We start from the raw sequence: 16,708 nt of genomic DNA on the forward strand, positions 1-16,708 counted from the left end.
TCTTTCTTTCTTTCTTTCTTTCCCTTTTCTTTCACCTTTACCTTCTTTGTCTTTCTTTAGCCCTTACCTACTTTGTCTTTCTTTATCCCTTACCTATTTTCTTTTTCTCTTTCTTTCTAAAACCCTTATTTTCTTTCTCAGAATAGCTACTAAGTATCAGTTCCAAGGCAGAAATAAGGGCTAGGCAATTGGCAATAAATGACTCGCCCATGATCACATAGCTAGCAAGTGCCTGCGGCTAGATTTGAATCCAGGACTTCTTGGCTCCAGGCTTGGTTCTCTATGCTCTGAGTCACCTAACTGCCCCATCCTTTTTTCTTTGTAAATATTTTTTGTGTAAATATGAAGAAAAATTACACAGCCTTATCGTATATCATGGTTATCTCCTTAAAAGATAAGGGAGAGAACACTACCTGAGACCCACATGAGTTCACAGGTCAATATCATTGGACTCTATTTAAATGAAATCCTTTAGTTATTGAAGAAGGTAAACTATTATCCTGATTTTTGTGTGTTATATTCCTGGTTTAAAAAAAGATGCTATGTCAGACTATTAACATTGATTGATCTGGATATTTTGTAGAAATGAATTTGAAACTTTGGGATGATAAGCTTCCAGAGGAAACTGCTCTCCTTATGCTATCTGGGAACTTTATACAAACAGCAGAACAACAGGCTCTGCTGGAAAAACTTACATGAACTAATGCAGAGTGAAACAAACAGAACCAGAAGAGCTTTGTACACAGTAACAGCAGTATTGTGGAATGAGTAACTGTGAACGATTTAGCTATTCTCAGCAATAATCCAGGACAATTCTGAAGGACTTGTGAAAAAGAATGCTATTCATCTGCGGGGAAAGAACTGTTGGAGTCAGATGCAGACCAAAGCAGACTATTTTTCACATTAGTTTATTTATGGTTTTGTTTTGGGGCTTTGGTTTTATATGAGTATTCTCTTACAACAATGACCAATATGGAAATATGTTTTGCATGATAATACGTGTATAATCCAGATCAAATTGAATACCATCTCCTAGAGGGGGGAGGAAAAGGAGGAAGGGAGACAATTTGGATCTTATAATTTCAGAAAAACATGTTGAAAATTGTTATTACATGTAATTGGGAAAATAAAATATCTTTGAATAAAGAAAAAAAAAAGAACATTCAACTCTGTCATTTTGGATCAGTCTACAGCCCAGCTGGCAGACCTTCCAGGGTCACCCCTGGAGAATTATGGGGACCTGTGAAGTCTGGAGGAGGCAACACTGAGAAAAGCCTGAAGACCTATTATGGTGAAGTAAAGGAACTCTTTCAAGGTTGGGAGAAGCTGACCATGGTGAAAAATGTCTTATCCATTACTACTTCTTAGCAAGGGGCTCCCAAATAGGTCAGGTATTACTACTCTTATTAACCTTGTTGCAGAGCACACAGACAGTCTCTAGGCCACCTGACAGTGCTATCTCCTCCTCTCCCGCCTCAAAAATCTCAGCAGGAAAAAATAGCTTCATCTTCAACTCTCATTATTAATTTAAACCATCAACAATCCCTTTCCCCTAAGGATAATATAATTTTCAGGAAGTCAAAAGTATTTACCATTTAGGGAGAATCTATGGTGCATCATATTCTTGTAGAAGCAGAGATTCAGAGCTAGAAGAGATCTTAGAGGTTATTAAATCTACCCCCTGATTTTACAGATCAGGAACCTGAAGAACAGAAGATGTTAAGTGACTTAGTGTCAGACAGAATTTGAACCAAATTTTTTTTTATTCTAAGCCTAGTCCCTTAACTGCTGCTTAGAGCACATTGCCTGTCAAAAAAATTCTACCAGCAGAGGATGGTGGGTAACATGGTAGGAATTAATATCTTATAGGATTAAGGGCAGTTAGGTAGCACAGTAGATAGAGTGCTAGGTCTGGAGTCTAGAGGACCTAGGTTCAAATTTGACCTCAGACACTTCTTAGCTGTGTGAACCTGGGCAAGTCACTTAAACCTAAATGCCTAGTCGTTACCTCTCTTCTATCTTAGAACCAATTTTGTGTATTGAGTCTAAGACCGAAGTTAAGGGCTTAAAATATATACTTGTGTCCACATATATTTATATACATCTAATCTGACTGAAGGCCATCCAGACTGAATACATCCAGACTGAAGGCACAGTCAGTTTATGGGCTCACAATTCTTGAAGGAAACCATTTCAGATGAACTGAAATAGAGGTGCCATTACAGAATGAAAGTATGTTTGAGGTGAGAACATTGGCAAATCTGACTGCAATTACTGGTGCAAATGTAATACACTTTTGTCTGTTTGGTAACTTAGTGTTAATGAAACATTCTTGTCGAAAAACAAACAAAATATCAACATCAGGAATCTCCCTTTATGGATTTTTTACAATTGAGCCTATTTTGTAAATTTAATGTTAACTTCCTACTTTCCTAATTCCTGTCAGTCAGAACAAGACACAGAAATGGAAGAAGTCATTCAGTCCTGGACACAAACCTCTTTTCCCTGCTGCCTCTCTCATAGTTGTTCCTTTCCAGTTAAGCAGGATAATAGAGTGGAAAGGGTACTAGACGGAACCCTAATTCTAAATCAAGAAGTCCCATGTTCAAAATCCCATCTCTGCCATGTATTAATCTAACTGATCTTGAGCAAGTTGCTTAACCTTTCTTGTCTTTGGTTCCTTGTCTGTAAAATGATGTTGTTTCACTAGTTGAGGAGTTAATAACTTAGGGTGCACAGACCCCTTAGAAGTCTATAAACTTTCTTTCTTTCCTTCCTTCCTTCCTTTTTTCTCTTTCTTTTTCTTCCTTCCTTTTTCTTTCTTTCTTTCTTTCTTTCTTTCTTTCTTTCTTTCTTTCTTTCTTTCTTTCTTTCTTTCTTTCTTTCTTTCTTTGATCCAGGACACAAAAAATTAGAAACCCCTGGACTAGATGGTTTTTAATAATGCCCCTTTCCAGTTCTAAATAACTGCTGTCCAGTACCTCCCTTCTCTGCTTATATCTTTTCCTCTGGCAAATTGTTAAGACATTTCTCTTCATCCTTGATTTCTCCTCTTTATAAATTTTTTCATCCTTTATCACTTCCTCTATTACTTATTGCTTTCCTCAGGCTGCCTGACTTTAGGAGAAGGCATCTCTTTACTCCTGGTTTCCCATTGTTTCATTGAGATCCAAGCTTGCTCTATCCTTTTCCTAGTCAATTTCTTTCTCTAATGCCTAAAACTGTTTCTTGACTCATCTCCCACTGTCAAAATCCATCCCTCCTCTCACAGTTTAAATGCAGCTTCTTCCATTAAACCTTCTCTATCCACCCAGCTAAAAGTGAATCTCTCAGTCTAGCCTGGTTTCTCCTATGTGCTCACCACATTCTAATTCCTATAATGGTTATTTGCATAGGCAGCCAGGTGGAGCACTGGATAGAGTATCTGGCCTATAGTCAGGAAAACTCATCTTCCTAAGTTCAAATCTGTCCTCAGACACTTACTAGCTATGTTACTTTGGGGCAAGCCATTTAACTGTGGTTGTCTCAGTGTCCTCATCTGTAAAATGTGTTTTAGAAAGAAATGGCAAACCACTCCAGTATCTTTGCCAAGAAAACCCCAAATAGGGTCACAAAGAGTTGGATACCACAGAACAATAACAACAAAAAACAACCTCTATTAGACTGTAAGCTTACCAAGGTCAGGGTATTTAAAAAAAAAAAATATATATATATATATATATATGTATATATATATATATATATATATATATATATATATATATATATTTCTCCATGGTATAGCAGTCCCTGGGACACATTAGATGCTTCATGAACATTGGATTGAGGCAGGTAGAGTTGCTTTTTTTTTTCAAAGTTCATAAGATCTACTTACCAATAAGTCACGTTGGAATTCCTGCATCTGAAAGTTACAACTAACATTTGAAACATCCACCAGGACTCCAACTTTAGTCCCTTTTAGGAAGCCAAACACCTAAGGACAAAGATGTTTGTTGAATCAGTGGAATCAGAGACACTTTACATGGAATATCCCCAAAATCTTCCTGTGTTTTTAAACTATTAAAGCTCAAACCAGCACTAAGACTTTTGTGAAGGTACCAAGACTGAAGCTATTTGAGCTAAAACATAATCATGACTTTTGGGACCCTCTGCACTTCTCTAATCACCAAACCTTGAGAAGTTCTGGGGGTTTCACAATTTCCTTCCCTGAATCATGAAGTGCATAGAGCACTGGTACTGTTAAAGTCCTTGCTTAGGAGGCAGAAGAATGGGAGCCCCAGAGAAGTGGCTGAAAATGACACATTTTGCCTCTAGCTCAATGTTATTTGCTTTTGTTTCTTGGCAGAAGATGATGCTAAGATAAGGCTAAAAACTTTGTTCCCTAGCAAAAAATTGGAAAATGAGGGAGTGTCCCTTGATTGAGGAATGGCTGAACAAATTGTGGCATATGATGGTGATGGAATACTGTTGTGCTATAAGGAATGATGAACTTCTTGATTTCTATATGAACTGGAAAGGCCTTCATGAACTGATGCAGTGAAATGAGCAGAACCAGCAGAACATTGCATACAGAAACTGAAACATTGTGGGATGATCAAATGTAATCAACTTTGCTACTAGTAGCAATGCAATGATCCAGGACAATCTCGAGGGATTTATGAGAAAGGTGGTTATCTACATTGAGAGAAAGAACTGCGGGAGCAGAAATGCAGACGAAAAATATATGACCTGTCACTTGTTTATATGGGTGCATGATTTCGGGTTTGGGTTTTAAAAGATTGCTCTGTTAAAAAAATGAATAATATGGAAATAGGTAATACATGTACAACCCAATGGAATTGCTTGATAGTTCTGGGAGGGGGGAGGGAAGAGAGGAACAAGAGAAAATGAATCATGTAACCATGGAAAAATATTTTTAAATTAAAATAAAAAAATAAAACTCCCCCCCCCCTCCATCTGCCTCCTTGCCCATTCCTCCCATCCTGGGAATATTCTTTTTCCAGAAGTAATATTGATGTTGATACCCTCCAGGATATTAGCTCCTTGAAAGCAGGTGGAGCATGTGCAAATGTTTTGCTTTTCTTTGTATCTCTAGACCTTAGCACAGTGCTTGGCACATAGAAGGTAATTTATAAATGCTAGTCAACTGGCTGAAGACGAAACCTTGGCTTTATGAAAACCTGTGAGGATGTCCAAGTCTGGCCCATTTTCAGAATCTACAAAAAAAAAATTGAGGTATAAAAATATTGGTGAAGAACTAACTCATTTGGAACAAATCTGGGGGCAGAAAACCACAGAGATGGCTTGCAGTAGGTCATGACATAAAAAACTCTCCTCTCCCAAAGCCACAAATAAGGGACCAGGCTAATTTCCCATTAGTCATATTCTGCTCTTGTGAACTCCCTCTCATCTTGGCCGTGCCATACTAGAGCAGAAGTGCTAGCATATGGTGAGAGCTTCAGGAGCTATTCTTGGGAAAAAAAATAGAGAATACAAATCCTGGGGGAGCATTGTTGGCTCCATGTCACTCTTAGCTTCAAGGCTGTAAAGAACTAAAATGTCCCAGTCTTGCTGGATTTTGTCACGATCTCAAAGCCTGGGCACACTGGTTAAGAGTTGTATATAGTGCTCAGATCACATTATGTAACTCTTTGTCCCTTTGCTCAGATAAAACTTAATACAATAAAATTAACTAGGCATTATAATTCATACTTCTATAATAGCAATTTACAGTTTACAAAGCATTGTCCTCACAACAATAGTAGAGTACTATAAGTATTATTATCTCTGCTTTACAGATAAAGAAAATATAAACTTAAAATGAGCATAACTCAACCGTCATTTTATAGGGGAGAAAACTGAGGTCCATAAAAAAAAACAACAAAAAAAAAAACCCTTACCTTCCATCTTAAAATCAATACTGTGTATTAGTTCTAAGGCAGAAGAGCAGTAAGGGGTCAAGTAACTTGTCCAGAGTCATACAGCTAGGAAGTATCTGAGACCACATTCGAACCCAGGACCTCCCATCTCTAGGCCTGGCTCTCTATGCACTGAACCACCTCACTGCCCCTGGTCCATAGAGTTTTAAGTGATTTATCTAAGGTGATACAGATATTAACTGGTGAGCCTGAGACTCTCATTTTGATATTTTCTTAACGTCCAGCAAGATTAGCTCTTGCTTCTCCAGTTCAAATCCAACCTTAGATGCTTCCTAAACTGAGTGACTCTGGGTGAGTCACACTTTTTTTCAATCTCAGTTTCATTATCTGTTAAATGGGATAACAATAGCACCTACCTTCCAGGGTTTGATGAGGATCAAATGAAATAGTATTTATAAAGTGCTTTGCAAACTATATAAATGCTAGCTATGATAATAATAACAGTTATTATAATTTTAAGGAAAGGGAAGTTGTACCCAGCAAGGACTTCGCTTTTCTTTCTGAACTTTGCTTTCAATAGGAAGCAACACCAAAACCCCACGGGGTCACTAGATTTTAGTGAAATGTGGAAATTTAATCCAATAACCTCATTATCGGGAATATCCTTTACCCTGAAAATATGTAAGAAAGTTTATTTCCTACCAGCTACACTGCTTGCTTATTCTCTACCAACAAGATGCCTCTTCCTCATTCCACACCCCCAGGATAAGCTCATCATCATATTGTTTCAACTTTGGTATTCATACCTCCTTAGTACCATCAACTACTTCTGTCTCTTTGGTTGTGGGGTTGCAGAGTAGAACAGAAAGTTCCTCCCAAAGTTTCTCTTTAAAGACCGCCCAGATACTCAGCCAGCTCATTTCCCACCAGCTTTACTACTTGGGTTTGACTCCACACCATTACCGTGCCCCAAAGGCATCGGGTACCCTCTGCCCCTCTCCCTCTTTCAACTTCTCCTTTTGGTGTGTTGCCATCTCCTATTAGATTGTAAGCAAAAGGACTATCTTTTTCTTATTCCATCTTCAGTGATTAGTGCCTGGAACACAGCAGGCGCTAAATATATTTGTGCTGTATTGTGTCATAATGAAAAAACTTACAACTGGTGTGACCTTGGGTAAGTCACTTAACCTTCTGGGCCTCTCTATGAAGGTCCCTTCTAGCCTAAATCATTGATCTTATAATCGATGTGACAGCAGAATGACCTGTAATTGTACAGAACTAGAAAAAAAACCTCAGTGCCTGACAATTAGTGAGGGGCTAAACAAATAATGGTGTATCTATGTATAGGATAGAAATCAGTGAGTGACAAAAAGGCCTGGGCACGTGATGAGTAAAAGGCACAAAAGTCAGACTGCCCAAGTGCTCCCACTGGGATCTTCTGGATGTGAGGAGAAATGGGGGAGCACACTCAGCATGTTTCTGGGTGGACTCCTCCTTGTGATGAATTTAGGGAAGGACATGGAAGGAGAAACATATGGGCAGGGATAAATGCATTGTTGGAGGGAAGATGTAAGTTCATATAAAATCATAGGTCCATTTGATGATATACTTGGAAGAGAATATTATTGTGGCATTAAAATGATAAGTACGATGAACATAAAAATGAATTTTATCTCTGTGAAGCTGTATAAAGTAGAGAAAATAGAATAATAAGAATATATACTCTATTGACTACCTAAAAGGAGAATTTATGCAGAAATGGAGAACAAGGATATGGAGGGGTAAAAAGCTGTTCTTAATGTTTCTAGTTAATGTAGAAATTAACTTAAAGGTATAAATAATTGGTAGTCTATCAACTCTACAACTTATGTCTAATTGGCTTTATTATTTAAAGCATAACATACTTTAAGTTAAATATAATATACATTATTTAAAAATGTATAGATTACCAAGAAGTTAAGAGTTCATGGAAGAAAGTGCTGTAATTTTTTTGAAGGAAATACATGATTATGATATGCTGTTGCTAGAATCATGAATATTTTATTTAACAATATAATGAATAATATCACAAAGTGATTTATGGTCACAGAGTAGTTTACTCCCTTTTCTTGTTGAATCCTCATGGTAACCCCTTTGGAGTAGGAAGCAAAAAAATCATTTATACCCATTATACAGAGGCTGAGACTGAAGCCCAGAGAGGTTAAATGACTTATTTACCCATCACATTGCTAATAAATGCCAAATTTGAATCCAAGATCTCTAATTTCAAGTTCATTTTGAATATGGCTTTGAAGTGACAAGAGAATAAAAGGGGCAAAGAGCAAAACTTTTGTTTCTGTTACCTTCTTGCTGCCTTCCATGAGCCACTGAATTCTTTGCTCATATGTTTTAATAGCTCTGTCAAGACAAAGCAAAGTTGTGAATAATCTTGCCACCAACTTTTACTTTTAACTTTTTCAAACTTTTTTTCCACTTCTATATTATATTTGTTCTTAAGAACAACTTTATTAGATAGGCACAAGGCATAATATTATTCCCATTTTATAGTCCCACATGCTCAAATGACTTGCCCCAGGTAAATGGCAAGAGCCAGAACTTGAACTCCTCATACCTTCTCTCCTCAGTGATTTTATTACAGCTTCCTGGACCTCATACTTAGTTTGCTTTGGTGGGAGATGCCCCAATATCCAATCTATTTGTTCTAGTTACCTTCAATATTGGATAACACTTTCAATTAGTGATTCAAAATAATATTTCCATTAGGGGAGTTTGATGAAGGGTCCTTGATGTCATCCAAGTCTTCCTTCTCCCCCTTACAACCAATCACCATGTCTTTTCAGGTTCTTCTTCAAAATGTCTCATGGCCATCACCTCCTCTCTATTCTTGATATTCACTCTCCAGGCCATGCCTTCATCATCACATCCTGCCTGTATTCATATACTAGTCGACTAAATGGTCCGGTCTCTTGCTCTACCTATCCATGGTGGAGAGATTCATTTTTTCTAAAACACTGTTCTCATTGTATAATTCTTCAGTTCAAAAATTTTCAGTGGTTTCCTTATTACCTACAGGGGAAAGTTCTGATGTCTTAGCTTGGCATTCAGGGCCTTCAGAGTTTGGCTCCACATTTCCTATTTTATTTTCTACTAATTTTTCACATGAAGTTTCTGCTTCTAGACCTGATTGTTTCACCATCTATGGGAAAGGGCATTCCTCTTTTGAATGCTAAGTCTTTGTCTTATTTATTAAAACCCTTATCTTCCATCTTAGATTAATACTGTGTATTGTTTCTAAGGCAGAAGAGTGGTAAGGACTAGGCAATGGGGGTTAAGTGACTTGCCCAGGATTACATAGGTAGGAAGTGTCTGAGGTCACATTAGAACCCAGGACCTCATGTCTCTAGGCCCGGCTCTCAATCCACTAACTGCCCCTCCATCACACTTCCTTCTCATCTATTCATATCTCTCCTCTTCCTTCCCCTTCCTGCCTCTGCCCCCCTCCGCCCATGAGATGACAAACTCTTTGAGGACAAGAGCTTTGTCTGGCATTCTCTTATATCTGTAGAACCTAAAGTGGTTTGGAATATAGTAGGCATCTAGTTTGCTTAAATTGTGAGCTTCCTGAGGACAGGAACTGTCTTTCGCCTCTTTCTGTATCCTTAGTGCTTATCACATTGTAGGCATTTCATCAACGTTGAATGAATGAATTAAATAGTACAATGCTTTGAAATAGTCAATGATTCCAGCTGAGTGACTTAAAACAAGCAAGAACTCTACTTGGGCAAAGTGTCAAGAAGGAATGAATTCAAGTGGATCGAAAGCCCAGGACAAAACCTTATTGAAAGGCAACATTTAAAATATTATCTGTTAAAATGAAACATTACACATTTCTTTAGCTGCTGGGGCTATACTTACTCAGAAAGTCTTGATTCAAAGTGACTGACAGCCTTGATAGGAAAGTGTATTTTTTGCATGACACTATTGTTCTTGTTCCTAAATGGAGAACATGTCACAATGAGCTTCAATGCTTCCCTGGGGATGATGGAGGGAAGCAGGGATGGAGATGGTGATTACAGATGGCTGAGGAGAAGCTTATTATTATTATTACTTTTTTAAATTTCAGACTCACAGAACAGCAGTGCCCTGGCTGATCAGATCCATCAATGTAAGCTTCTGGAATGTTAAACTGTGGGTGTCAAACCATTCTTCAAAGCCTTTCTTAGGTGGGAACTGGGTCTCTTTTTCATTTCCCTTCTGAAAGATGGAATCCAGAGGCAAATAGCAGTTAAGGGAGAAGATAAGGAGAGGGGGTTCCCCAAGTTTCCTTTGTACCTATACTTTAGGGCTATCCACTCTGTCTGGACCCAAACTCAAGAAAATAATCAGAGACATCTCACTGGGAGGTAGGTGTTTACAGAGTTCCCTGGGTGAATTCCATGAGGTGTGCTCTATGCCTCAGTCCCCTACTTTCATGTACAGAGCCATTCCAATTTTTGAGCTATCATGCAGGACTTGCCATCTGCTCTCTATGCTGTCAGTTATTCTTTCTTGTGTCTATGTAATGTCTTCCCAGTAAATTCCCTAATGGAAAGGTCCTGTTTCTTATTTTTCTTTGTATATACAAAATATCTAGCACAATGCTATTCACACAGTAGGTATCTAATAAATGTTTGCTGGATTTTTAAAATATGATGTTCTTTTTCTGATCATGCCCAAAACTAAATAGATAAAGCATCCCAACTATTAACCAGTCAACATTCTTGAGCGTCTTCAGTGTGCAGGGCTCTATGGGAGGCTATATAAGGAAAAATAGGCAAAATTGCTGTGTTCAAGGAGTTTGAAGCAATCTTTAGACATACTTTGCTATTGTCTTTCATATGTGTATGGCTTTTCATAACCCCATTTGAGGTTTTCTTGGTGGAGATCCTGGAATGCTTTGCCATTTCCTTTTCCAGTCCATTTTACATATAAAGAAACTGAGGCAAACAGGATCCAGTGACATGCCAGGGGTCACACAGGTAGGAAGTGACCTCAGGAAGATAAGTCTTCCTGACTCTAGGTGCAGAACTCTATCCACTGCACCACCCTTTAGATATACTTATTTAATGCAAATCAACAAACACTTACTAAGCATGCTAGAAGCTGGAGATACTCAGATAGTCTAATGGATCTTTGACCACATCAGTTTGGTAGTTCTTCCCAAAGATGCAAATCACAATCCAGTTAGGCCTGACTAACTGTCCTATTTTTGTCCTAGTCTGTCACAAAGTTGGAAACAGAGGGTTCATTCCATGTGCTGGAAGACTTTTGCTTTCTTCTACATTACAGTATTTCCAGAGGAGTAGTCTGGCTTCCCCTTTTCATTTCATTTAAACACCTTACTGCTGGAAGCCAGCCAGCAGCCCCAGGGGTCTGGAAAAGTGTACAGTTTAGGTGAGGAAAAAAGAGAGTCTGAGACACAGTGGATTTCCGGAAGCTGTTCTGAGAACTTCCTGTGAAATTTTTATTTTTATACTTTTCTCTCACAGTCACACACATGCTGGGAAAATTTACATTTCAAAATCAAAACACAGAAGAACTCAAGGTTATACCTAGTTGCATGACAATTGGCACACAAAACATATCTCTACAATATAGATTATATTTAGTCTAAGGCTACCAAAACTCTATCTAATTTTTATTTTTTTGAAAAGAACCTTCAACATATTTCAAAAGTGGATTAGAGTGTGAGAACCCTCAAATTCAGGGTGACAAGTCTAATGTGGGAAAGAAGTAAAGTGTAAGAATGTTTTGGTTTCATAGGGTTAAATTCAGCGTGAGAAAATGAAGTAAGAATGTATTATGTTTTGATTTTGCCATGCTGTGTCCTTCCTACTCTAGAGGAAGAGAGGAAAAGATTAAAGCAGCTTCAAGGGTATGAACTATTAACTCATTAAATTATTATAGAGTATTAAGGAGAATTCTATAATGGGAATTCTATGAATGGATCTCCATAAAATGATTTCCTACCTATACTACAAAACTTGAGGCTATCCTAAAAATATAGATTGTAGTAATTTTAATAATAAAAAGTATTAATCAGAAGAGAGTCACACAGAGGGGTCTAATTGGGTATCCATCCATCCTGTGACCTGATTTTCAGACAATAGGGATCAATGTAAGGCTTTGCCGTTTACATTGACTCAATGGACCCTGATAGAGACCCTTATTTCTCTGAGGGTCTCCTAGCACCTTACCATTACCTATTTCTCCTGTCCTTCTTTGGAGTTCCTCATTGGTTATATGTCATATTCTGTTCATATTCATCATGTACCTTTCCACTGTCCTTTCTGTGAAACTGGTTTTTAAAATTCTTTGGAGATGGTTGTATTCCATGACGTACCACTGTATAACAACACATACAGGAAGCTGATCTTTTTAAAATGGGCCTTTGAAATATGAATAACATGGAAATAGGTTTTGAATGTATATATGTATATCCCAGTGGAATTGCTTGTTGGCTCTGGGAGAGGGGAGGGAAGAGGGGTGGGAAAAATCATGAATCATGTAACCATGGAAAAATATTCTAAATAATTAATAAATAGGGCTTTTTTTTCCCATGGGAAACCTGGGGTCATTAAAAGAGCTTTTCAATTTCCCAAAGGCAATCTCAACTTGTTTTTCACCTGTACTGTATTTCTCAGCTATACATAATGAGGAACAAACTCTATTAAGTTGTTGATCCAAATGGATGTCATGATTTAGTGATGGATGTTTATCATCCATTTGGTCTTCCATGTGAGAATAGTTAACCTTACTGACTGATTACTGATCTTTCTGATCCAGGAGACTCTGTAGTGTTTCAGGACTTGATGCAATAAGCACAAAATTATCCACAAACAGGAGAGTCTACTGTCAGTAGGGAATCCCTCTCCAAAGTGGACTCTGTCTTGGATCTCCTCTGTTACAGTGGAAAGCATTTGCAGGGAAGCATCCATCTATCTACCTTCCTTATTATTCGCCAGATGTCTATGATCTGAGTTTCATTAAACAGGGCTATTTCTGTTGTTATATTTTTCAAGGAATCTTTTGGATGAAATTGATAGACAGTAGGACTTTGTTTTATGCAACCAATACTTTTCAAGACTTTTTGAGTAAGTTGAAAATTGGGCACAATAGTGAATCCCACTATTTAATAAATATTTCTTAAATGAACATACCCAGGCACATTGTAACTTTTCTTGGGTTTATCAGAGCTACCAGCATCACTATTCTTTGTTTTGAGGGGCCATTATTAATAATTAAGTAGTGTTAATAAAACAAAGAGAAGCACACCTTTGATGCAAACACAATTTGTTACAAGAGAGAACTCCAGACAAAGACATCAGGCATCAGAATTAATGTTTGATGTAAAACAGTGTAATGCCTCACACTGATGTTTCTCAGATGGAGAAGAGTGTGATGGGTTGCATTGCTGTGAGACTTTATAGGGCTTGGGAAAATGGTATGAATTTAGTGAGTTATTAAATTTTTTCTGCTTTTTTTGATCAATTTTTTAATTGCCAATCTTGTATACCTGAATTCAGGTGCATTGAATTTGTGTAAAATAAGGTCCTTCTGTGTATGGATAGGCCATACCTTAATTGTAAAAGAGTCTTTAGGTAGCATTTTTTTTGGTTAAATCAAATGCTTTTTCATAATTAGCAAACAATAATCCCAGTGAGATTTTGTAATCTCTTTCAGACACTTGGGATACAAAGGGAAGAGCATTTATATCATACCTACTATGTGCTTTTACAAAATACTCTCTCATTTGAACAAAGAGGAAAAAAAGGCAGAGTAAAGCCTCAAGAAGCTTAGTCTAGCAAAGGGGAGGGATTTGAGAAACACATATAACTATGTGCATAAGAGGAGTCAAATGGAATGATCTGATAGAATTAATCACTTCTGAGGGTGATCAGGGAAGGCTTCAGGGAGATAACACCTGAGCTGGGCCTGATAGGACAGGAAGGAAGTTAATGAGCATAAATGAGGGAGATAGTTGGCTCCAAGTGTGTGCAAAAAAAACCTAACAGTGGGAGATGGCAGCATCAGATCAAGAAAAAGTAAGTAGTCCAACTTGGCTGGAATATATTGTGTACATAGAATTATTGAATAAGGTTGAAAAGGTACCTGGAGGTGTATTGTGGAAAGTCTGAGAATTTGGCTGAGGAATTGCATTTTATTCATCAGGTAATGGAATGGGATCTCTGCACCTTTATGCCCATCAGGGCCCATGTTCAGAAGTTATTTATCCAAAGAGTTCATGTCAGACCTAACCCCAACTCTCCCATATTTGTCAAATTGAACAGAATCGAGTTCTTTGGCTGTAATTTTGCCTTGTCTTCCTTAGCAAGGGTAAAGGAAAAAGCCACCTGGCATAAGCTGAGGCTAGAGCTTCTAGAATTGGCTAGTTATTATTCCATGCGATACAGATGAGCTTTAAACCTCACCAAGGGAATGTTTAGTTAAAACTGTAAACTGGCTCCCCCAATGCAATTTTATATATACTGGAGATGGCATTTCTCCACAGTTAAGGCCCACTAAGAAATGATGTATGTACATGGGCATAGATTTAAAGCTGGAAAGTACTTTAAAGACTTTCTAGTCCAACTCTGTCCTTTTAAATATAATGGGGCCTCTCCCTTTCCTCATTCTCCCAATACCCCAGCATTCTCTGCCTGTTTTCAGGGGACTATATTGGAGCTCTGGGGGAGAGGATGCAATTTAGGCCATGTATGGACTAATTTTCTGACAGTCTTCTAAATGATTGCTGAGTTGATAACAGGGAGTGCCACTCCTGGTAGGAAAAAAGTTAACTTTTGGCTGGTAGCCCTCTTGGATGCAGCCCTCTGGGTCACAAGATGTAAATTCATTGGTGGGTAGAAGATGGCCCTTCTCTACCCCTACATGATAGTCATGGGCTACTACTCCCTTTGTGGGATGTAGAATTTAACTAGCTGAACTTTTCTTGGGGCCTCTGGCTACCTTTGTCTTTGTGTGCTTCCTTATGTTAGCATTGACTTCATGAGCAATGAAAAGTCTGAAGAGATTATAGCTTTGGCAGCTAGTGTCTTCACTTTCCCTAGCATTTGAGCTGAAAGATTTTTGAAAATTTTCCTAAGCATGAGCAAGTGGACTGACACAAAAGGAAGAGTTAGCATTGGAGAGAGACCAACAAAGATGGTAAATTAGGAGGAAGCAGTATAGTCCAGTTCTTTCCCATGATCACTCCTAGAAAGAATGGAGTCTTGATTGGGAAATCCAAGGAAAAAGCAGTCATTTTCAAGATTTGGTCAGGAAAGGGAGATATGCTGAAGTCTGTGGGCACTGGGGATGACAGAGTGGCAGGTTTCCCCTTGGTCTGAGATTGCTCTCTTGGTTATTCCGTTGCAGGTCTTACATCATGGTGGGAAATGAATTGCCTACCTCACTCAGAAGCACACAACTGATTCTCCCTTCCATTACTGTCTTTGCCCAGTCACAGTCTGTGACTAGTCCTTGTTCTAGTGCACAGTTGAAGGTAGCCTTAGCCTACTTATAAGTTGCCTCCTCAGTCTCAGGAAATCAAACAGGGGGGACTAATGGGTATTTCCTTATGCAGAGCAGATCCTTTTCCCATATTATTCAACATGTAACTTTTGAAGCTGCCCTACTAGTCTGTGATTCCTTCTGACCTTCCTTTTGTTCTCTTCTGTTAAGGCAAAAAAAAAAAGATAATAGTATCTATTCGTGTGAGGCAATACAGAAACCAAAGTGAGGAAGCTCCAAGGAGGGCAACTGGACAAAGATTGGTATAAGGAGAAACAGAAGCAATACTAGGAGACCACCTGAACAGCAGAAGGAATAAGATGAGGAATCTGGGAAATGGATCACAAGCCAGACAACGAAGGCACTTTAGGAACTTCAATTATCCAGATATATCCTGCAACACTACCCAAAGAAAAGAAACTAATATCATTTTGGCTTGCCTTAGTAACAATTTATCCTTTAAAAAGTGGAGAAAACCATATGAAGAATCGCTCTTCTGGATGTGGTTGTTGAGATAAATAAAAATGGTGGAAACCTTGGGGCAGAGGCAGAAATGAACATTATATCAGCATCAATGGTAGAGAGAACAGAAGAAACCTGGACATTGTTTGACATGTACCCTTTGTTGCGAAAGAGTAGATTTTCAAAAGGTCCAGAAAAAGATTAGGTAAACTCCTTTGGACAAAATTTCTTTAGAGGGAAAGCAACCTGGGAGGAGTAGTGAGAAGCTCTCAAGAATGAAATTTTGAGGCTATGTAGAAACTTTGTTTGGACATTGTCCTGGATCTTCATTACAGCCACCAGAGAGGACTTCGTTCATCTTTTTGATGAAGTATGAATTCCTTGTCTGGTACCCACGATGAAGAAGTGATCAGTTCATACATTTGAGCTATCCACTTGTGTATTTGGCCTTTAAAAAGCAGAACTGAGACACAGAGAAACAGAAACATAAAAATTTGGTTCCTTAGAGGAAAACCAGCACAGACATACTGTCCTTATAGACATGCCATTGGTTAATCAATAAACACTAAGTGCCTACTATATATTAGGCACTGTGAGGGGTTCTAAGTACAAAAAAACCAAAATTATTTTGTATTTGTTTTTGTAACGTTATGTATAGATACTAATAATAAAGCCCACCACTCAGGTCAGAAATCTTTAGTTTCTCTACATATTAAAGAAGTATAGGCTATATGACAATATTGCCTTCCCTTTGTCCTGGAGAATTATTGCAGGAGGAAAGATATGGGTGTGTACCTGAGGGTGGGTTGGATGTGGAG

At 38.2% G+C, this 16,708-nt stretch overlaps 1 protein-coding gene across 1 annotated transcript in view; it reads right to left on the minus strand.

Moving 5' to 3' along the window:
• VWA3A (von Willebrand factor A domain containing 3A) overlaps window positions 1-16,708 on the minus strand; it is a 78,856-nt gene that overhangs the window by 54,722 nt on the left and 7,426 nt on the right. Inside the window, exons 3-6 of the mRNA XM_044657451.1 lie at window positions 10,009-10,130; window positions 9,795-9,872; window positions 8,222-8,276; window positions 3,875-3,973 (exon numbers count right to left, since the gene is read on the minus strand). Of these exons, the coding sequence (XP_044513386.1) occupies window positions 3,875-3,973; window positions 8,222-8,276; window positions 9,795-9,872; window positions 10,009-10,130 (354 nt within the window). The remainder of the gene's footprint in view (window positions 1-3,874; window positions 3,974-8,221; window positions 8,277-9,794; window positions 9,873-10,008; window positions 10,131-16,708) is intronic.

This window comes from Gracilinanus agilis, chromosome 1 (genome assembly GCF_016433145.1).
Source record: "Gracilinanus agilis isolate LMUSP501 chromosome 1, AgileGrace, whole genome shotgun sequence".
Taxonomy (NCBI): Eukaryota; Metazoa; Chordata; class Mammalia; order Didelphimorphia; family Didelphidae; genus Gracilinanus; species Gracilinanus agilis.